The sequence below is a fragment of the Phocoena phocoena genome, chromosome 2, assembly GCF_963924675.1.
Source record: "Phocoena phocoena chromosome 2, mPhoPho1.1, whole genome shotgun sequence".
NCBI classification, from domain to species: Eukaryota; Metazoa; Chordata; class Mammalia; order Artiodactyla; family Phocoenidae; genus Phocoena; species Phocoena phocoena.
Window position 1 is genome coordinate 161,980,967 of NC_089220.1, and position 24,211 is coordinate 162,005,177.

Genomic DNA, 24,211 nt, shown 5'->3' on the forward strand with positions numbered 1-24,211 from the left:
GTCTCATAGATGGTCAGATGATTTTTGACAAGGGTGCCAAGACCATTCAATGGGGAAAGAATAGTCTTTTCAACAGTGTGGTAGAAACTGGACGTCTATATGCAAAAAGATTAAATTTGGACCCCTACCTTACAGCATATCCAAAATGTACTCAAAATGGGTTAAAGACCTAAATGTAAGAGCTAGAACTATAAAACTCTTAGAAGAAAACACAGGGGAAAAGCCTCATAACATTGGATTTGGCAATGATTTTTTGGCAATCACAGGCCACAGAGAAAAACTAGATAAATTACAGCTCATTAAAATGAAAAACTTTTGTGTATCAAAGGACACCATCAGAATGAGAAGTCAGTCCATGGAATGGAAGAAAATGTTTTCAAACTATATATCTAAGACATTGACATGCAGAATAAATAAAGAACTCGTACAATTCAACAACAAAAAACAAGCAATGAACGAAGGACCTGAATGGACATTTCTCTGGAGGAGATATCCAGATGTCCAATAAGCACATGAAAAGATGTTCAATATCATTGATCATTTGGAAAATGCAAGTCAAAAGCACAGTGAGATACCACCTCACATCTATTGGGATGGCTATTATAAACAAACAAAACCCAAGAAAATAACAAGTATTGGCAAAGATGTTGAGAAATTGGAACACTTGTGCATTGGTGGTGGGAATGTAAAGCCTTTTTGCTTCTGTGGAAATGGTATGGCAATTCCATTCAATATTAGAAATAGAATTACTGTATAATACAGCCATTCAAATCTGGAGACATATCAAAAAGAGATGAAAAAAGGGACTCCAACAGATTTTTGTACACCCATGTTGATAACAACCTTATTCCCAATAGCCAAAAAGTGGAAGCAACCCAAGTATCCTCCAGCAGGTGAATGCATAAATAAAATATGGTAGATACATACAGTGGAATATGATTCAGCTTTAAAAGGAAGGAGATTCTGACACATGCTACGACATGGCTGAACCTTGAGGACAATTATACTAAGTGAAATAAACCAATCACAAAAGGACAAATATTGCATGATTCCACTTATATGAGGTACCTGGAGTAGTCAGATTTTTAGACAGAAAGTAGAATGGTGTTTCCGAGGGGCTGAGGGGAGGGAGGAATGAAAAGTTTCAGTTGGGGAAAATGAAACAGTTGTGGACTTGGATGGTAGTGATGGTTAAAATGATGCATTTTATATTTTGGCACAGTTTTCCAAGAAAAGCAGGATTTAACATTAGGAAAGTCTACAACTGTGCCTCGTAGAACTTTCAGGAGGAAAAGAAACGTGCATTATTAATATAGGCCCAGGCAAAATTGTGAAATAAATGGCTTGCTTTTAATACCTTCTACCTCTCCTTTTTAGAGTTCTCCTGACTCTTACAGTTTCCCTGTCTTCTAAGAACTTTATATTGTGATGATCTACTCATACTAAGTTAATCCCGAGTTCTGCATCAATTTCTTCACCGCTACCACTATTAAAATTTTTTCTATTCCTTACCATTTTCTCAGAAGCATGCCCTATGTTAACTATCACTTGAGGATATAGTTTAATATTTTTCTCCACTTATGGTGTTAATGATTGAATCCATGAATGGCTCTGCAGTAAAATTTTAATGAGAGAATCTGGCATGGTGGAAGCCAATTCAGAAGATAATTGGGTCTTCCAAGCAACCTCAAAGCACAACATGGAGATACCCTCTCTTTTTCACTGCAGTATGCTGGACCTGCGGGATCACAAAATTAAAAACAAAATGATGAGCTGCTCAAGTTCAAAAAGCTGAGGAACATGGATTCTCCTAAGTTCCTGCATCCCATTCCTCCTGTTCCATATGTTGTCCAGCTGCAGCATTGCTGTGGTAGCAGGAAAATCTCCACGCAGACACACTTTAGTATAGCAAGTACTATCAGATTTGAATGTAGATGTGTGGGATATGAGATTATAAAAAGCAAATCAACCACAATTCAGGAAAAATTGTTCAAATGGTTTAAAATACACAATTCTCTACTGGGAGGAAAATGAATACTTAGAAAATTTTCTGATACATTTTTGAATAATCCGGCAGTTATGAGAAGTTCATGATTGCTTTTTTAATAACAATTAGTTGAAAAATGTATGCTCATTAGATACATTTTGTAACAAAAGGAACCCCTGTTGAGACTATTCAGAAATAAAAATGTTTCATTTAGCTATTTTTCTAGTTCTAACACTTCCAGAATACATCATCATTATCCTTGTTTATTAAAGAGAACAAAGAACATTGGAAACAGACATCAACTAAGTAATTGTAATGCAAGGTAATTTCTTGGTATTTAGAAACTGTTTGACACCTATGGGAGTGTGTGTGTACTTTTCATACACATAATTGCTGAAATATGGTGATAAAAATAGTTTAGAATATTTTGTAATCACAAGTAGATCATTGGAAAAAATGCTGGGACTAAAAGAGACTTGAAAACACACATACTTATGAAGATACATATGCATAACTAGTTGAATGACACACACATTCATATACAAATAACTATATAATTTAGTTCACTTTCTGTTTAACCAGCTTCCCTGGACCACTAGGGGTCCATGAGGTAATGATTGGGATATTCTGGATATTCTAAATATTTCAAAGGCCTTAAGGCAATTGTAAATTTAAGCACGGGATGATTCACAGACTAATCAAGTTTCTCAGCTTTTAGATAGAATGACATGAATTCTGCCTGGAAATACTGGTTTCCTCAGTATTAGAAACTCTGACAGGCCTCTAATTCTAGAGGTAAAAGTGGGTTAGTGGCTTAACAATGAGACCTTGGAACAGAGCTTTAAGAATTCAGGTTCTGGAGTCAAAAAAAGACCTGGTTCCAATCTTGGCCCTAACGTTCACTGGCTGCCCGCTTCGTAAGGTTTTTTTGAGGAGTAAATAAACTACCGCACTTAGAATGCCTAGCACTGATCTCCCTCAGTAAATCGTGGCTATTAAGATACCTGTTAACATTACAGAATACAGCTGCTTTGTAAAATCTTTCAAAATAAGGAACCTAGGACTAAAAATAATAAAATAGACCATTGGTAGTAAAGCAGGTTTAGATAATGTTTAAAAGTGTAGTTTCTAATTCAGCTTTCAGTACTCACATGGATGTTCTCAAGGATATGCACCAGATGTATTATTACTAAATAATATTTTTCCGAAATGTGACTAAAAATTATGTTTTTGTGACTGGGTTGCCAGGCACTGTCTATCTACTAATCAGAATAACCACTGTGGCTAATGCAACCAGTTAGCACAAGAACAAGCTTGTCAAAGGAACATCTCCAGTTACTAAGAGCTACAGCCCAGGGACGGTATAGTTGCCATTGAATTAATCTGTTTTTTTAGAGAGTGACATTTACAGATGGTGGATAATGGAATAAAGCCCTCCTTGGGGGGTTATTGTCAGCAACCAAGTGTCCAGATCTTTCTCCCTCTCCCAAGCCTCTAGGATCACTTATACCAAGAGAAAAAGAAAAGAAAAAAAAAAAAAAAGCCAGAAAATGCCTTGTTGTGATTAAAAACACCAGGGATTTCAAGAACATTGAGAGGTGCTATGCTTAATTCCAGGGTTCCGTCGCAGCCACAATGGCTGAATTTGTATCAGAGGGTCCTCTCTGAAATGGTCTGCCCAAACCTGAAATTCTGGTATGGCTGGAGCATTAAGGTGGATTTGAAGATGTAACCTTAATAATAATGCCTCATATTTTGTGGTGCCTAAGAGTTGTATTTATATATATATTATGTCATAAGATCCTCACAGCAGTCATTTGAGGGAGAAAGGGCAGCATGCCATTATTTCTGTTTCATAGGTGAAGAAAATGGCTTGGTGTGGTTAAGTGGTTTAGCAAGGCACTCAGTTAATAAGAGACAAAATCAAGATTAGGTCCTCAGTCTTCTGACCTCATGAGTGACATTCTTTCTGTATGACCACACTGGTTTTTAATATGTGGTGATTGATTCGAATGTCATGTGCAAAAAAGCTTTGCATTGATGAAGTAGACTTAAATTGTGAGAAATGATCCTGATGTTAATCTCTTTGTAATTTGTTCCTAAGCTTGCTTTTTCGCCTATTGTTTTATTTCTTAAAAAGCCACATGTGGGGTTGTGAGAGTGGATTTCTTTTTTCTCCCATCAGGCTCAAACTATGAAAGATGTGATTTTGAGGATGGACTCTGTAGTATAATGCAAGATCAGAGTCTGCGACTTGGCTGGGCAAAGAGGAGCGGGATAACTGGCCCATCACCTCCATTTCATGACCACAACGGTGATATGTCTGGTAAGTGCTTTGAACTTTTTTTTTTTTTTTTTTTTTTTGTCAAGTGGTTGGTAAGGACAGTAGAATCAGAGCTGATGGTTAGATATTAAGGATGATAATGTCTAATTTTATACATTCTTTAGCTATATTCAAGATATTTATGATTCTAAAATGTCATATTAGATTCTTATAATTGGGTTCCTGGGACCTCAAAGGTCTATCTAGATAATAATTGGGATTTTCTAGCTATTTTGACTCTGTAAGGAAACTGTGAAATTTAAACATAGTACTCCATAGATTAATTTGTCAAATATCTTTGCTTTTCTTTAGACTGATTTTAGCTTTCTCTAGTAATACTTGAATTCTTCCGTTGACTAGAGAGCTCTGATGGGAGTTCTGGAGCCAGACATTTATTCATTTCTTTATTTGTTAACTAATGAAGTTCATTCACTTGCCATTTTATACCAGGTGATTAAGATATTTTAGTAAAGCAAAAACTGACTCTGTGCCTGCCTTCACCTGATGGCCTTACACATGGTATGAAAAGAGGTAATCTTTTGCCTGGCATAACTAATTGAAGGTTGGTGATTTTTTAATAAAATGTATGCTTCTCTCAAATAAATACAACTAAGTGTTAAATATGAGTATTCCCTAGAGACAATTTAAAGCGATTGGATGTTAGTGGTTTGGAAGTGTTTACATAAATACTATACATGTGGTTAGAATGCTGGTGCTGTCACTTACTAGCTATGTAATCTTGAGCAATTTACTTTGTTAAACCTTGGTTTTCTCAACTCTAAAATCTATCCTAAGATAGGATTTGAGAGCTAAGTAAGATATTGTAAGTAGAGCTTGTCATAAAATACCTAATAAAAGTTGATGTTTAGTACATTTCTGAATAATTTTGGTGTTCCTAATTTTAACTCTTATGTAAGTAAAATGGAGTTTATTGTCCTTGGCTTTGATGACAAAAATAAGTTTTAAAAAAGAGTGTTTAACAATTGTTAGGAATAAGCCAACTTTATCACTAAAAATAAAGACGGGGGGAGCCAGACTTCACAAACGGGACTGACTCACTGCAATTACATGAAACATTTATTATGGGTACTGTTGTGTTAGATGGTGATATTAAATCTGGTTCCCAAATTTTAGCCATTGTAATTCCATTTCCCTTTTAGAACCTCCTCACTGTTTTTTCCTTTTACTTAGAAGAAGATTTTTCACAGTATACAGTTACTTACCTTAGTCTCCATCATGGGCAGCATACTTGATAGTTTCTTTTTATGTTATATGTGGCTCTGATTCTCTTCTTGCCACCTCGTCTTGAAGTTAAACAACATCAGGGTCTCCACCTCTTTTCTCCTCCATTTCCTCCCTCTTTCTTTCTTCCTTCTCTTTTCTTATTTTGCCATTTGACAGCCTAGTAAAGAGATAAAATGGGATCAATTCACATCAAAATTGAAATGTTATGTAGGCAGACACTATCTTAGCTATATCGCTTGGTTTAATTTAAGATCTCTGGAGTCAGACTGGTTGTGCTTGAACACTGACCCTGCTAACCTGCTAGCTGTGTGGTCTCAGTTTCCTCATCTGTAAAATGGAAATAATAATGATACTATAAGCCTCATAGGGAAAGAGGGGCAAAATGTTGCCTAGCATAATAATTGAAGGCTAATGGTTTTAATAATAGTGATGCATCTCTTATAACTACAATTAAATGTTAAAATATGAGTATTTCCCTAGAGACTGCTTTAAATAAGCAAATGTTTTGCCTTCAGATATAAGGTGCTTGAAAATGTTTATGGAAAAAGTAGTCATGCTGGAATCTTGTCTCCATTCAACAATCCTTATTTCATGAGTAGTAATAAAATTTTTGATTAACTTACACTTGAAATAATTTGTCAGTGCTCCAGATTAATATCTTTCATCATGTAATCAATGCCTTGAGAAGTTTTCAGAGCTAAGTTTGAAAATCTATTAGAACATTAAAAACATCACTGTGTCAATATTTGAAGTCTACCAAAGCTTGAGGCAAAGTGATTAAGATGTAGTATTGATTTTTAAAAGTGTATAACATTGTAATTAGATAAAATAGTATCATTACACAAATTCAAATATATCTTTGCAGTGATAGTAAAACTTTTTTTAAAGAATGGAATATAATAGCTTTTCTTATAAGAATATAAAAGTTTTTCTTATAACATAAAATATGAGTTTTTCTTAATTCTTATAAAAATAAAGAGTTTTAAATAATTCTAGAATTCAGCTCATGGTAATGGTGATACATGAGGTTTTTAAAATATATAGTTCTCTGTAAACCTAAACTGTATAGGTTATCAAAGATAAAAAAACATGATTTGTAAAGTTAATATTTCCTTTTATACCACAGATTATTTTTCTTATTTGGGTATTTAAAATTAGGTTTAAATAGGATTATGAGAACTTTTGTTATTTTAACCAATTGCTAAGTTGGGTCTAAAACCCATATATTATATTATGAAACACACACACTATTAAACAGCATCCAGTCTTTTTATTTTGTTCTAGGGCGGTATGATGATCATAGTCTAGGACTGGAGGTCCTTTGCTGTCCTCCACAGACACACCTGCAGGACCCATTTCTGCCGCATTTCTTTGGTCATGTGGGATTGTTGGACAGCACATGATAGCTTTGAAAGTTTCATCTACGCTGTGTTTCTTAATTTATGGCCGTACTAGCTCTATTTTGCCTAGTAAGCTATGAACAGGATCTATGGACCCACTTATTTTTTTATTTGTATGTTCCCCCAACAAGAGTTTATTATAAAAATGTTCAAGAATGTGAAAAAGTTTGAAAAAACTTACTGTGACTAACCATATACCTACCACTTAGGTTATATAATTAAAATTACTATTCTATGTTTGTTTTATCAATATCTATCCATCCACCCAACCCTTTCTCCATCCATCAATCTGTCATATTTTCTATGCATTCAGAGAAAGTTGCAGGAATAACTTTACCGCAAATACGGCAACATGGTATCGTTGACTAGACGCAGAGATCAACAAACCATGTCCTGTGGGTCATTTTCCTAGTTTTGTAAATACAGTTGTAGTGGAACACAGCCATGCCCATTCATTCACAAATTGTCTGTGGCTGCTTTTGTACTACAGTCTTGGAGTTGAGTGGTTGTGACAGTGACCGTATGTCGACAAAGCCTAAACTATTTGGTCCCTTAAGAAAAAGTTTGTCCTTGTGCTGGAGTTAGGTATTCATTACAGTTCTTTTTTTTTCCCTTTGAAGTAAAACTTACGTTCTATGAAAATACCAGTTTAAGTGTATCAGTACTATTGGATAAGTTCTGACAAATGCATTCACCTGTGCAACTCAAACCCCTAACAAAATGTGAAACATTACTGTCACACCAGAGTCCCCTCAGGTCCCTTCCTAGTCAATCCTTGCTCCCATCCTCTGCTCTCAAAATAATCACTGCTTTAATCCCTTTTCCTCCTCCGTAGATTAGTTTTGCCTATTCTAGAACTTCATATAAATGAACTCGTGCATTGTATGCCCTTTCGTGTAAGGCTTTTCTCACTTTGCTCTCAGGTTCATCCAGGTTGTAGCATGTGTAACATGACTTCTTTCCTTTTTATTGCTGAGCAGTTTGCAATTGAATAAGTTTATTCGTCAGATCTCCTATTGATGGACACCTGTGTTTTTTTCCTGTTTTGGGCTATTATAAATACAACTGCTATGAATGTTTTTGTACAAGTCACGGTGAATATATGTTTTTAACTCTCTTTGGTAAATACCTAGAACTGAAATGCTGCGTCAATGGATGTTTACTTTTATGAGAACTGCCAGAGCTTTTTCTAAGGTAGCTGTGCAATTTCACACTCCTACCAACAATCTATGAGACTTCTTGTTGTTCTACACCTTTGTTAATATTTTCTATTTAGTGGTTTCATTTTGATCATTCTGCTAGGTATGTGGTGGTATCTCACCGCGGTTTGAATTTGAATTTTCCTGATGACTGTTGATATTGGTCTCTTTTGCATGAGCTTATTGGCTATTAATATATCTTCTTTTGTAAATTTTCTACTCACATATTTTGCTTAATTTTTATTGGGCTACTTGTTTTTTATGAATGAGCTGTAATTTTTAAAATAGGCTCTAATTTTGGAGTACATTCACGGCAAAATTGAATAGACCTCACAGGTTTCCTGCACACCCCATGCTCCCACATACACACAGCCTCCCCCCACTACAAAACTTCCTCACCAGAGTGGTACATATGTTACAATCAATGAACCTACACGGGCACATAATTTTCACGCAACGTCCGTAGTTTATATTAGGGTTCACTCTTGGCGTTGTACACTCTATGGATTTGGACAAATGTATAATGACATGTATTGATATGCATTTAAGTTTCATCCATGTCTTTTCATGGCTTGATAGATCATTTCTTTTTAGTGGTGAATAATATTCCACTGTCTGGATGGACCGTAGTTTACCCATTCACCTGCTGAAGGGCATCTTTGTTGTTTCCACATTTTGGCAATTATGAACAAAGCTACCGTAAACATCCAGCCGCTGGTTTTTGTGTGCACGTAAGTTTTCAATTCCTCTGTATAAATACCAAGGAACATGACTGCTTGATTCTATGGTGAGGGTATGCTTAGTTTTATAAGAAACTGCCAGTTTTCTAAAGTGGCTGTACCATTCTGCATTCCCACCAGCAATGGATGAGAGTTCTTTGTACCAGTTTTTATATATCTTGGCTTCCCATTCTTTCTAAGATTTATGCTTACAAATATTTTCTCCAAGTCTGTGGAATGTATATTAATCTTCTTACTGATATTTTTAATGAGAAGTCTTTAAGTTTATGAAATCCATTTTTTCTATTTTTACTGTGTCAAATTTGTTGGCATGAAGTTGTTCAGAGTCAGTATCCTTTCAGTGTCTGTATAGCAACAACCCCTCTTATTCCTGGTGTTGATTATTTGTGTTTTATCTCCTCTCTTCTCTGCTACCTAGGATTTTCCTTTTTTTTTCTTATTTCCTGAAGTGGAAATTTTGGTTCACCAGTTTTGATATATATTATTCAGTTAAAACATTTTCTAATTTCCTTTGTAACTTATTCTTTGGTCCATGGATTATTTAGAAGTGTGCTGTTGAATTTCCAAATATTATGTTTGTGGGGTTTTGACATATTATTATTGACTTCTAATTTTAATTACCTTTTGGTTAATACATTCTTTTATTTCAGTCTTTTAAAATATTTTGAGACTTAGTTTATGATACAGCATGTAATCTATCTTGGTGAAAATACCAGGTGAATTAGAAAAGAATGTGTATTCTGCAATTATTGGGTATAGGGGTCTATAACTATCATTTAGGTTAAGGTGATAAAATAGTGTGCAAGTCATCTATCTTTTCTTATGTTGTTTTTACGATATATTTTTTCCTATTGTTTGTTTTCAACCTGTCTGTGTCTTTATACTTAAAGTGTGTCTCTGGGAGACAGCATATAGTTGAATCTTGCTTTTGTATCCATTATGATAATTCATTTCATTGGAATGTTTAATCCATTTAATTTAATGTAATAATTGGTATTGTTAGATTTATCTCAACATTTTGTTGTTTGTCTTCTGTTTGAACATTCTGTTTTTGATCCTTCTGGTCTCCTTCTCTGCCTTCTTTGGGATTATTTGAATATTTTAAAAAATCCTGTTTTAATTGGCTTTTTAGATGTATGTCTTAACATTTAATTATGTAGTAACTAGCGATTGTGGCATATACTCTTAACTCTTTATAGTGTACTTAAAATTGATATTGTAAAATATACTTACAATGTAGAAAATTTAGAAAAGCATAGGTCATTTATCCCTTTCTCATTGTCCTTTACTTTATAGTGATCCCATGTATTACATCTATAATCTATAATATGTAAGTTATAAATCTTACACGTCAATGCTATTTTTCTTTAAATATTATTAAAAATAAATTAAGAGGAAAAATATTCTTTTATCATATACATTACTTGCAATAATCTCCATTTCTTCTGAGTTTGTCTCTAGTATCATTTCTCTTCAGCATAAAGAATTTCCTTTAGTATTTCTTGTAGTTCAGTTCTGCTAATGATAAATTGTTAGTTTTCCTTTACTGAAAATGTCTTTATTTTCCCTTTATTCTTGAAATATATTCTCATTAGATATAGAATTGTTTCATGCACATGTTTTTCTTTTAGTGCTTTAAAGATATTTCCCTGTCTTCTGGCCTCCCTATTCCCTGATGTGACATTCACAGTTATTAAAATGATTGTTTTGCTATATTTAATATAGCTTTGTTTTTCTTAGTGCTATCAAGATATTTTATGTTGGTTTTAATCAATTGGCTATACTGTGCCTAGGCATGAGATTTTTAAAAGTCCTAATCAGGTTAAATAAGCTTCATGGATTTTAAATTGTTTTTCCACCAGTATTGGAAAGTGTTCTCCCCTTATTTATTCAGATATATTTTTCCATCTCATTCTTTCTCTCCTCTCCTTCTTGGACTTCAACCATCATGATGTTAGACAACATGTCTAACATATTGTTATTGAGGGTCTTATATAGTTGGATTGTTTTCTCTTTTTTCACATTGAACAATTTCAATTGATTTATTTTCAAGTTCTGTGATTTTTTTCCATGTCATCTTTAATATGCTTATAAGCCTATCTAATGATCTTTTAAAAATATCAGATATTATATAAAAATTTTCATTTAATTGCTTTTAAATTGTGTTAATTTCTCTACTAAGATCTCTTATCCTTTCATGCATTATGAGTGTATTGTCCTTCACTGAGCATCAGTATAATTGTAATTTAGAAATCCTTGTCTCCTTCATCTCAGAGTTGACCTCTGTTGACTGTCTTTTCCCATGGCATGGTCGTATTTTCCTGGTCCTTTTTCTGTCAAATAATTTTGGATCGTATCTATGACACTGTAAATTTACTACTGTAGAGTCTCTGGATTCTGTTGTATTTATTGAGAGTATTTATGATTGATTTCGTTTAAGTAGATGATTAGCTTGCTTAGACTCAAATTGAGAATTCTGTTTTGTAGTTTAGATATCAATTCAGTAGTTCAAATATCAATTCAGCTCTTTTAGCTTTAGTTACTAGAAGTGTTCCCTGCACATGCATGCTTCAGTTTGAGGTGGAGATTTGGGTAGAGTTTATTCATAGAACATGGGTCACCCCTTCTTAAGGCTCTTTTCTTTCTAGAATTCTGCCCTTTATTTATGGCAGACCTGCATGTCCTTGGCTTCTTTACCTGATTCTCCAGGCTAAGGAAATAGCAACCTTTCTATCAGTGTTTTAGCTGCAGTGGTAGCTTAACCTCAGGCCAAAGCTTTTAGGTTTGTCTTGTTTTTTTAATATAAGCATTATATTCATCACTGGTTTTTCTAACACCAGGATGTCCTAAACTGATCTATGCTGCCCTTTCTGAAGGGCACTAGGAACCATAATCTATTTCTCAATACTTGGCAGGCTGTGTTATTTAGACAGTGACTTAGATTCTTTTATTAATAAGAAACAGCAAAAGACAAAAAATAGAAAAGAGTCTCATATTCTCACTCTCTAGATCAAGTTTTTATAGCCTTTATAGTCTTAATATCCATTTATTTTGATGTTAGTGAAAAAGTAATGTTTATTTATTTAATATATTTAAAAACTTTTTATTGGGCAAATATCTTATTCCACGCATTGTGTATGTGTAGCTATAATAGTGAACAAGAACACAGATCTTGTCCCCAGTGAAGCTGCAATTTAGTAAAGGAGACATTAACCTGAGCATTAATGTTCTATTCCAGGGATCTGCATGTTTTTTTTAAAGGGCCAGATAGTAAATAATTGTGGCTTTTTAGGGTATACAGTCTGTGTCCCAACTACTCAACTCTGCCGCTATACTGCGAAAGTTGCCATAAACAATACTTAAAGATAAAGCATGACTATATTATAATAAAACTTTACTGATGGACACTGGAATTTATAATTCATATAACTTTCACATGTCATAAAATACTATTCTTTTGAATTTTTTAAACCATTTAAAAGTGTAAAAACCCTTAGCTCTCAGGCCATGCAAAATCAGGTGGAAGGTGAGATTTGTCTGCAGGTCATAGTTTGCTGTCCCTTAGTCTGTTCAATAAACATTAATTGAGCAGTTTGCATCTGACAGTATGCAATGGGGATACATAAGTAAAGGATAAAATTCCTCCACTAACAGATAAGTTATAATCTTAATTTAAGTGGTCAGTATTCAATTCATTTTTGTAGCAAACATAGGTGAAGCTTACTTTGATCTATACTCTGATTTTGCAAAGAAATCAGCTTCATTACACTGTTATTTAAAAATTCATCTGAATTTTCAATTATGGAGGAGATTTTATTACAGTAGTTAAGCCTGTTTCTTATAATAAAAATAAGAATTATGTTCATTAAGCGGGTATACAGTGTATTTTTCCACTTGTTGCATTTTTTTTTTTTTTATGCGTTACGCGGGCCTCTCACTGTTGTGGCCTCTCCCGTTGCGGAGGACAGGCTCCGGACGCGCAGGCTCAGCGGCCATGGCTCACGGGCCCAGCCGCTCCGCGGCATGTGGGATCTTCCCAGACCGGGGCACGAACCCGTGTCCCCTGCATCGGCAGGCGGATTCTCAACCACTGCGCCACCAGGGAAGCCCCTTGTTGCATTTTTAATATTGTAGTTACACTAGTTTCAAAATAAAAATTAATTAAAGGTGAAAAATTTATTGTGTTTATGAAAGGCAATTTTATATGTTGGTATCAATTGTTAATTTCAGTTCAAAAGCTCTTATTAAGCCCAGTGTGTGTAAGGCATCATGATAAAGGCTGTGAATGTTATAAAGATTTTTAAGATACATGTTGCATATTAGAGTGTTTATGATCTCTTTGGAAAGCATTCTCAAGAATAACCCAGTTAACTTTAATACAGGGAGAAATTAGAAAAGTACTATAATATTAGTCTGAGCAGATTGCTCTGTGGCTATAGGCAAATTCTGACACTGGAAAGGAGAAGGGCATTTGAGAAAGGACTTGAAAGATGAATGATATTTCAGTGGACAAGGAAGTGAAAGAAATATTTCAAACTGAAAGAACCACATAAGGACCATATAGAGTTACTTGGTGTGCCCAGGCAATAATATAGCAGTCTGCTATGGCTAGAGAATACGGTCTCTGGAAATGAAGATTAGGCCAAAAGTGTATTTGGGAATGTCAGGAATTATGTCACCCAAAGGTTACAGATTTTGCTCATCAGTACCATTTCCTTCCCTCTTTTCCCATCTCTACCCAAACTCCTTCACAGCTGACAGTCCTATTACCAATAATTACCAATACTGTCCAATCAGGCAGTGGAAATGAGAGGGTTGATGGATAATGCAACTCCTCAGCCACACCACATAATTAATTTCAAAGGCATACACATTTGGTACTTCATAATTCATTCTGCCTCAGGTAGTGTTTTGTAGAGAGCTTCTGTGTTTTTTTCTTTCCCACAAATTCTTTGATTGCCAAGTTCATGATATCAGGGTTCTTGATGTGTGCCTGCATGTGTGCATTTAAAATAAGCTACATGAGGTTTATATAATTCTTCTATAAACGTGATGCTTATTTTTTATTGGATAAAATATTTGTTTATTTCCTCATTCCTTTTATTTCAAATTCAGGTAATATATCAGTCAGGGAATCATAATTGACAACCCAGATGATTATTTCAATTAACTGATATGACATCAATGAAATTACTCCACATAAATTAGTAGTAAACCTATCTTAAAGTAAACGATATTATTTCACTAATTAGAGCCAAAAAATAATATGTGCTACAATTTCTCTGTAGACATAGAATTTTTTCCTTTATATCATTTGCTTTCCTTTTGGCAGAAATTTTATCTTTACAGGCAGGTGACTTATTTGTTAAATTTAGATGAGTATCAATTCAAATTAATTCAGCCTCATACTGAATCCATACTGAACAGAAATACATAAAATAAATGTATATTGAAATAAATATGATACAAATTTCAAAGAATGTACCTTTTGAATCATAGCCAAATGGTCAGTAGACTGAGATTCTGCCAAATGAAAGTGGGCAGGGACTTTTACCAATTAAAGTGGTTGGAAAGGACTCAGAAGATTTTAGTTCTCTGCAAGTGAAGTCTCGCAACTCTGATGATTAGTTATGCTGATTCAGTGTCCTACAACCGAATCAGTAAAGGGAGAACTCGTAGGAACATAACTACTTTAGGCCTCATAGATTTTGGTCAGTACCTTATAACATAGCAAATGGAACAAGGGAACCAAATTAGTGGCTACTGATTGTAGTAGGCAGAATTCTAAAGATGTCCCCCCAAGATTCTCATCCCCTGGTTATTCAAACACTAATCTAGGTAATTCTGTCAAAGGACTTTGCAGTTGTAATTAAAGTTACCAATTAGCTGATCTTAACATGGGAAGATTATCATCGACTGTTCAAATGGGCTGATGTAATTGCATGGTTCCTTAGGACCTTCTATGTACAAGACCATGTCATTGGCAAATAGTTTTACTTTGTTTCCTTTCTGGCTGCCTTTTATTTCATTTCCTTGTCTAATTGCCCACCTAGAAACTTGGGCGCAATGTTGAATGGAATTGGTGATAGCAGATATCCTTATTTCCATTAGTGGAAAACTTTTTAAACTTTTACCATCAGGTTTGATGTTAGCTGAGGGTTTTTTGTAGATGTCATTTATCAGGTAAGCATGTTCACGTCTCTAATATATGAAGTGTTTTTTATCCCAATAAAGTGTTAGACTTTGTCATATGTGTTTTCTGCATCTATTGAGATGATCATGTCATTTTGGGCCTTTATTTATATGGTGTTTTTTTTTTTTTTTTGCGGTACGCGGGCCTCTCACTGCCGCGGCCTCTCCCGCTGCGGAGCACAGGCTCTGGACGCGCAGGCTCAGCGGCCATGGCTCACAGGCCCAGCTGCTCCGCGGCATGTGGGATCTTCGCGGACCGGGGCACGAACCCATGTCCCCTGCGTCGGCAGGCGGGCTCTCAACCACTGCGCCACCAGGGAAGCCCTGTATGGTGTTTTATAGTGATTAGTTTTCATATAGTGATTGGTTTTCATATGTTGAACCAAATTTGCATTCCTGGGATAAATTCCGCTTGGTCACGGTGAATAATCCTTTTCATATCTTTATGTCTTGCTTGATGAGGCTTTCCAGTATTTTGTTTAGTATTTTTACATGTATGTTCATATGGGATATTGATCTATAATTTTCATTTTTTGATATGTTTGTGACATGTTTGCCAGGTTTTGGTATCAAGGAAATAATGGCCTCACAGAATGAATTGGGAAGTCTTTCCTCTTATAATTTGTGCAAGAGTTGGTGAAGTTAGTGTTAATTCTCTAAATGTTTTATAGAATTCACTAGTTCATCCTTCTGTGACTGAGAATTTCTTTGTGGGGAGCTTTTTGGTTACTGATTCATTGTTTTGTTATCTATTCAGATTTTCTATCTCTACTAGAGTCAGTTTAGGTCCTGAATCAGTTTTTGGGTCTTGCTAGGATTTTTTTCATATTATCAAGGTTATCTAATTCGTTAGCCTGCATTTGTTGATAATGTTTCCTTATAATTCTTTTTATTTCTGTAAAGTTGGCAGTTCTGACCCTTGTTTCACTATTCATTCAGTAAATTGAGTTGTCTTTTTTTTTATTGGTCAGGCTAGTGAAAGATTTGTCAATTTTGTTGATCTTTCCAAAAACCAACTTTTGGTTTACTTAATTTTATTCTATTGGTTGTCTATTCTCTATTTGATTTATTTATGCTCTAATATTTACTATTTTCTTCTACTACTTGCTTTGGGTTTAGTTTGCTCTTCTTCCAGCTTTGTAAGGTGCAAGTTTAGATTGTTGATTTTAAAACTTTTTTTTAAATTTAGTAATTTATAGCTATAAATTTATTTCTAAGCATGAATTTAACTGCATCTCATGCATTTTGATATATTGTATTTTCACAATGCTTCAAAATGCATGAGATGCAGTTAAATTAGTTATTCATCTCAAGTATTTTCTAATTTCTCTTCTGATTTTCACCTTTGACCCATTAGGAGTGTGTTATTTAATTTCTACATATTTGCAAATTTCCTTAATTTCTTTCTGTTTCTGTTTTTCTTTCTTTCTTTCTGTTCTTGACTCAAATCACTCACTCCATTGTAGCTGTAGAACATACTTGTATGATTAACATCCTCTTAAATGTATTGAGACTTGTTTTGTGGCCTAAAATAAGGTCTTTCCTGGAGAACATTTTGTGTACATAATAGAAGCATATGCATTTTGCTGCTGTTGGATAGAGGATTCCATATGCGTCTGTTAGGTCTAACTGGTTTATAGTGTTGCTCAAGTCTTCTGTACCCTTACTGATCTTCTGTCTAATTGTTCTATTCATTCTGAAAAATGGGGTGTTGAAGTTTCCAACTATTATTGTTGAATTCTCTGTTTTCACTTTGACTCTATTAGTTTTTGTTTCTTATATTTTGGGGCTCTGTTTTTAGGTGCATATATATTTATAATTGTTATTTGATGGGTTGATTCTTTTTTCATTATAAATTGTTCTTTTATGTCTCTAATAACATTTTTATTGTGCATTAAAATATGTTTTATGAATTTCAGCTCTCTTTTAGTTGTTTGTATATTTTTTATATTTCTTTATTTTCAGCCCTTTTATTTGTAGTTGAATTGTTGGCTTATGTCTTTATACAATATATCAACCTCAGACTTTTGATTGATAAGATAGGATTTACACCTGCTATCTGCTATTTGTTTTGTCTATGTCTGTCTTGTTACTCTGTTCCTCCATTACTGTTTTCTTCTCTGTTACATATATATTTTCTATATGTATTATATATTGTATGTATATATATAAAATTTTGAATTAGTTTACTGGATGCTTTAGGGATTACAACAATCGATGCTGGATTAGAACAATTTAATTGCAATAGTATTCAAGAAATTTGTCCTACCTAGCTCTGTTCTCCCCACCTTTATGCTGTTATTGCCACAAATAGCATCTTAATATATTGTGTGCCCATCAACACTGAATTTTGAGTTTGATTTTTATCAAGTATAACAATCAATTATAGTGATTAGTTATTGATTTTATAATTTATATCTCTTTACTGATAGTCTCTACTTTGTAAGATATCATTCTCATGGTTTCTTAGTTCTTTAGACATGGTTTCCTTTAGATCTTTGAAATATTTTAAATAGCTGATTTAAAGTCTTTTTTTCGGTAGGTCCAGCATCTGGGCTGTCTCAGAGACACTTTTGTTTGATTGCTTTTTTCCTTTGTATGAGTCACATTTTTTTGTTTCTTTGCATTTCTCACAATTTCTTTTGAAACACGGACATCTACAACAATATAATGTGGCAAGTGTGGAAATCTTTTTCCCTCAATTTTACAGTTTGTTGTGGTTTGTTGTATTTGTTGTTTTTACTTTAGTGACTTTCCTGGAATAATTCTGTAAAGTCTTTATTCCTGTCATGTGTGTCCATTGAATTCTCTGCTTGGTCAGCCAAGTGGTCAGCTGTAAAGAGAGTTTCTTAAATGCCTGGAACCAGTAAATTTCCCAGTGTTCGTTGAGGGACTCTATCGTGGTGTATCTTCAACACTTACCTAGGCAGTTGATATCTCTGTCTTATTCTTCACTTCCTGCCTTAAGAGAGCCTCAAAGTCAGCCAGAGATGAGAGCTTAGGGCCTTTTCAGGTCTTTCCAGAGCATGCGTACAGCCCTATGCATGCACATGTCTCTATAGGTTTGCGGGAAGATGTTGGAGCATTTCAAAGTTCCTATGCAACATTTCAGTTTTGCTTTAAGCTTTTGGTTAGTCTATTGTTGACCCCATATGTTATGTACTGCACCAAGCAACAGTAAAGTTAAAACACTTGCCAGTAATTATTTTCAACACATGCCTACTGTAAACAGTCTATTTGCACTGGGCAATTTCAGACAGCCTTATAAGTGGTGTCTTTCAGGAAACACCAGACATATCAAATAAGGATAATTATTTGATAATTATTTGGTAATGAGGCTTGAAAGAGTTTTAACTCTATTCTGCTCATTTCTGTGGTTGCCATGCTGCCCCAGGAATGTGGGCTGCCATTTTTTATAGTTGCTGTGGAGCTGGAGAGTGGTAGGAATAGGGCCAAGTTAAAAAGAAAAAGAAAAGAAAACCCCCCCTAAAATTTACTGTTTTTACTGAGATTCAGTTATTTATTGAATAAAAGGTCTGCGGTTTGCTGTAAGCTTTACTGTGGCCGTTTTTGCCAATATTTTCATTGTTTTTATTGAGGAGAAAAATTTCAGAGGTCTTTACATTGACATTTTTATTAATATCACTCTCATTTTTATTGCATATTTTATGATTCCCTAAAGTGATTCACCTAGCCCTTTATCACTGAAGCAGACTTAAATGTATATGGCAACATTTATTTACACAGTGCTAGCAATTATAGGGAATTACTATTTGAGGGTATCCTTTGATACAGTTTTAACAAATATTATGTGCTTATGTCGAACTTGTTAGTTTAATGAACAGGAATGAGGCAAAACTTATGATTCAACAGAAATGGAATTTAATAAACAGAAATTACCAACTTGAAGGAGTTTGTATCTAAGACTGTTATTTAACCTCTGTTATCTGAACTGAGCCATATTTCTGTCACAAATGAACACACTTTTCCTGTTCCAAAAGTTTTGACATTTTAACCTTTGCTTCAGGTCTTGGATCTTGTCACAGTGATCCATTCCTGCAGCCTGATTTTTTTTTGATGTTATCTTACTGTTAAAATACTCAGTTTTTCGAGTTCCTTTGAGCCCATTGGTTATTCTACAGCATGCAATAGGGTTTCTGTTTCTCCTGCTTGCATGCATTCCCATTAATCACTTAGAACTTGGGAAATGGAAGAAAGGCAAGACTGCCTATCAGTAGTTGAAGAAAGTGAGACTGAAAATTCTACCTTATCTTTTCTAAGGATCAAGGTTGGGGTAATTCACTGCCCAAAGTTATTGAATTAGCCCTCAAAACTTGATTCATGGTTTTTGTTGCTTTCATATTTTATATACTTCTGGGGTTTTACTCCTACATGTACCCAGCTACTAAGAAGAAAAAGCCCTTTAACAAAAACATTTAAGATTATAAACGGAGGGCTTCCCTGGTGGTGCAGTAGTTGAGAGTCTGCCTGCCGATGCAGGGGACACGGGTTCGTGCCCCGGTCCGGGAAGATCCCACATGTTGCAGAGCGGCTGGGCCCGTGAGCCATGGCTGCTGAGCCTGCGCGTCCGGAGCCTGTGCTCCGCAATGGGAGAGGCCACAACAGTGAGAGGCCCGCATACCACAAAAAAAAAAGATTATAAATGCAGTCATCCTGTCTTATTTTGTAATTTTAATAATTCTTATTTTGTAGCTTTAATAATTAACGACTTCATTACAAGGTGGTTTTAAATCTGTTTCAAAGATAGGCTATGAAGTTGCTTTTATGGATGCAGGAATAAAATGGGAATTTATGAATCATATGAACAAACTGAAATGAACATGGTAGAGATTAATAGGAGACATGTGATGAGAATGGTGTTGTGTGGTACGATGTTACTAGGCTCCCTCAAGGACTAAAAGGGGTGTGTGGAGATAATATTGAATACCTTTTTTTTTTTTTTTTATCAGCTTTGTAAGTCTCTTCTTGATGCTTCGAGCCAGCAGTAGGAGAGGATATCAGATGAGGGAATGGGCGTGTGGGAAAAACTTATGCTGCCAAGGATCTGCTTCTTTCTTTTATACTCGTAGACCCGATAACTAAAGTCCTAGGGAAAGCAAGATAACTTTCTATAAGACGATGTTCTCTATGGAACATCTCCAACTGTGAATTAAAGAACTTCTATACTCATAGGGAGCAAGGTAAAATTGAGTGTGCATTTGAAAGAACGCTATTGTCACTAAATCGGAATTAAAAAAAAATAATAAATAAAAAACAAAAAAACAAGTATTGTTATTGGGTGCATTTTGAATACTTTTTTACCCCATGAAAAGAAATCTTATTACTAGAACAAAGGCTAAAGGATCTCAAGTTGTTTCTGAATTTCAAACTTTACTTTTTACGATAACCTGAAGGTTAACCTCATTTAATTTTTGACAAAATACAGAATAAGTTACAGTGTCATAAAATGTACCAGATGACATAGTTTGTATTTATAAAACACCTAGCTTAAATATTCTTATAATTTATGATTTTATTGAAAATGCTCTTCTATTATTTAATAGCTTAATGTATCAGTCTGAGTTTTAGGACCAAACTTTCAAAAATAAATATGGTTAATTTAAGTGATTTCCTTGACAGATGAAAATAATTTTTGCTGTATGTATCACAAGTGCTTTTTAGTAGCTGAATATTTATAAACAGTAATTGAAGGCCTGTTGAATACTATTACCATTTGTATTGCAAATAATTGTATTTAAACTGCAAACAGTAAATCCCTATGGCTTATTATGCTCGTTTGATTATTCACTTTCTTAGCATTTGCTTTCCCTGCTGAATATGAAGCAACAGCAAAATAATGGTCGTCCACTTGTATCACCATGATACCAGCTCTTCATCGAAATTACGTTTATAAAATTATTCCAGGTGGTACATTCTGAGAACAATTTTCTGTTATTGCAGGGACTTCAGTTATGCTTATGACTATGTTATATGCAATCATTAATGTTCTTCTTTTCTGCTTCATTAGGGTACAGTTTTGGAATAGCTATAGGGAAAAAGAGGTTTCTTAGGTTTCATAATTTTACTATTGATTCTCTCAATGATGTGACAATTAAATTTGATTTCCAAGACAGCTTTCAAATACCACTGAATAATTTGGGTAGGTATGCCATCATCAACATCATCAACATCATTTTTTCATTCTTTTTGACAAACAGTGGCATACCAAATAGATGAGCAGGAAACAGTGGTTCCCGTATTATACACTATAACCTTGTCAAGCATTGCAAAAAAATCTATGAAAGCCCAGGGAATGTTCCACATTTATTTTGTAGGCTTCTAAATAGTAAGTTGACCAGCATGGTCTGTACTACAGCATACAGAAGAGCATTGGGACTCAGTATCGTTTTCCATAATCCTGGCAAAAGCTGGGACTATTTGATCCAATTCTTTCCGGAGAAAAACACAACAAAATAGGATCTTTTTTGAATTCTTCATTGAATTACTTATTTTGGTGGGCAGTCCCAGTATAATGTTTTCCCTGGATATCATCTTTGCTGGGTTATAACTTTCTAAGTTATCAGATGAATTTGGTCATGGACTACAGCCCATAACAGTGTTTTAGGGAGTACACTCACAATTAGTTATTTTACTGGGGAATATATTGAAGTAACAATATCAAGCAGACCATTTGCAAAGATAAACGGTACGGTTAAATATTTCATTCTTTAAAAATATATTGACCCAAAGTGGATATAGGCCTGAATTATTGCCTGGTGTATTAAATAAGTTTACCAGTGGTGGCTCTGCATCTAACACACTGACCCTTGTTTTTAACAGCTCACTTCCTCTCATTGGTCTCGAACGTGGATTCTCCTTCCTCAAACTTACGAAGCAGAGTTTTTCTTTCCACAAATAACCCACATGGTTGTCAGGTATTTGAAAGCACACAGCATTTGAATTACTTTCCACATTTGGGAACTTCTTTATTGTAATTATTTGGACATTCATTATTTTTCACAGATTACATTTTATTACTTCTCCAGCCAGATGAATGGCAAATTAACAGTTGGCTTTCAAACTACCTGTGGTGGTCCTACAAGGCATTTATGGCAAAGCACGGCTGGGCTCCACAATCAGTGGGAGAGGCATGTCCTCAAAATCCAGAGCCCCCAGAGATTTCAGGTATGTACGTTGTATTTTCTGTGTTTGAAGGAAAAACGATAAAGTATAGATGTTTTGCACCAGGTGAATTAAAAGCAGGATGATTAATCATCCCAGTTGTCTGACGGCTGAGGAATTTGCCAGAACTTCAAGTGCTGGAACCAAACAGTCAGAAAATTGGGATGGCCAGTCACCCTAAAAGACAATTTTAAAAAGTTTTAAATTTATGTATCAAAACTAAGGTTGTTATGTATTAACATATATTGATATATAAGTAAAACGTGACCTTCTAATACTCTTCCTAATTTCTTGAATCGCTCCACTTTCCTTCAAAGCTCTCACTCTTCCAATCTTCTCTTTCTTTTCATTTCTTACTCTTAAGAATCACTTCCCTTCCACAGTTTTCTCGTGCTTTTGATAGAACGGGACTATCTTAGGTAATGAGGAAATAGACAGGTTGATTTAAATACTAATTCCAAATGCTGTTGAAGTGGGATCATTGTCATGTTCATTTCATGGTGAAAGTCAAATTATTCGAGACAGCCTTCATTTTCCAAAATGGAGAATTAAAGCCAATGCAAGCCTATAAAAGACAGACTTATTTATGCAGCCTAATAAAACTTACGGATGGTGGAAATTATAATCCAATAATTATTATGGGAGTTCTTGGAAGAGAATTGCCCACTTTAACATCTTGGACAGCCAAGCAAAATTTTCCAGTAAAAATGGGATCCTACAGCATTTTATTCTGAACGAATTTGCTTTTTGAAAAAATTTAAAATCTTTATTGGAGTGTACTTGCTTTACAATGGTATGTTAGTTTCTGCCGTATAACAAAGTGAATCAGCTATACATATACATATATCCCCACATCCCCTACCTCTTGCGTCTCCCTCCCCACTTCCCTATCCCACCCCTCTAGGTGGTCACAAAGCACCGAGCTGATCTCCCTGTGCTATGCAGCTGCTTCCCACTAGCTATTTTACATTTAGTAGTGTATATATGTCCATGCCACTCTCTCACTTTGTCCCAGCTTCCCCTTCCCTGTGTCCTCAAATCCATTGTCTACATCTGCGTCTTTATTCCTGTCCTGCCCTAGGTTCATCAGAACCATTTTTGTTTTTTTTTTAGATGCCATATATATGTGTTAGAATGCGACAATTGTTTTTCTCTTTCTGACTTACTTCACTCTGTATGACAGTCTCTAGGTCCATCTACCTCACTACAAGTAACCCAATTTCATTTCTTTTTATAGCTGAGAATATTCCATTGTATATATATGCCACATCTTCTTTGTCCATTCATCTGTTGATGGACACTTAGGTTGCTTCCATGTCCTGGCTATTACACATAGAGCATTCTGGTGCATGACTCTTATTGAATTATGGTTTTCTCAGGGTATATGCCCAGGAGTGGGATTGCAGGATCATATGGTAGTTCTATTTTTAGGTTTTAAAGGAACCTCCTTAGTATTCTCCATACTGGCTGTATCAATTTACATACCAACCAGCAGTGCAAGAGGGTTCCCTTTTCTCCACACCCTCTCCAGCATTTATTGTTTGTAGATTTGTTTATGATGGCCATTCTGACTGAGATGAGGTGATACCTCATTGCGGTTTTGATTTGCATTTCTCTAATGATTAGTGATGTTGAACATCCTTTCATGTGTTTGTTGCCAATCTGTATATCTTACTTTGAGAAATGTCTATTTAGGTCTTCTGCCCATTTTTGGATTGGGTTGTTTGTTTCTTCAGTATTGAGCTGCATGAGCTGTTTATATATTTTGGAGATTAATCTTTTGTCCATTGATTCATTTGCAAATATTTTCTCCCATTCTGAGGGTTGTCTTTTCATCTTGTTTATGGTTTCCTTTGCTGTGCAAAAGCTTTGAAGTTTCATTACGTTCCATTTTTTAATTTTTGTTTTTATTTCCATTACTCTAAGAGGTGGATCAGAGAAGA

The 24,211-nt window shown here is 34.8% G+C and overlaps 1 protein-coding gene across 1 annotated transcript in view; it reads left to right on the top strand.

The window, feature by feature from the left end:
* MALRD1 (MAM and LDL receptor class A domain containing 1) overlaps window positions 1-24,211 on the top strand; it is a 598,156-nt gene that overhangs the window by 17,046 nt on the left and 556,899 nt on the right. The window contains exons 3-5 of the mRNA XM_065871795.1: window positions 4,173-4,313; window positions 21,927-22,021; window positions 22,110-22,271. Coding sequence (XP_065727867.1) covers window positions 4,173-4,313; window positions 21,927-22,021; window positions 22,110-22,271 — 398 coding nt within the window. The remainder of the gene's footprint in view (window positions 1-4,172; window positions 4,314-21,926; window positions 22,022-22,109; window positions 22,272-24,211) is intronic.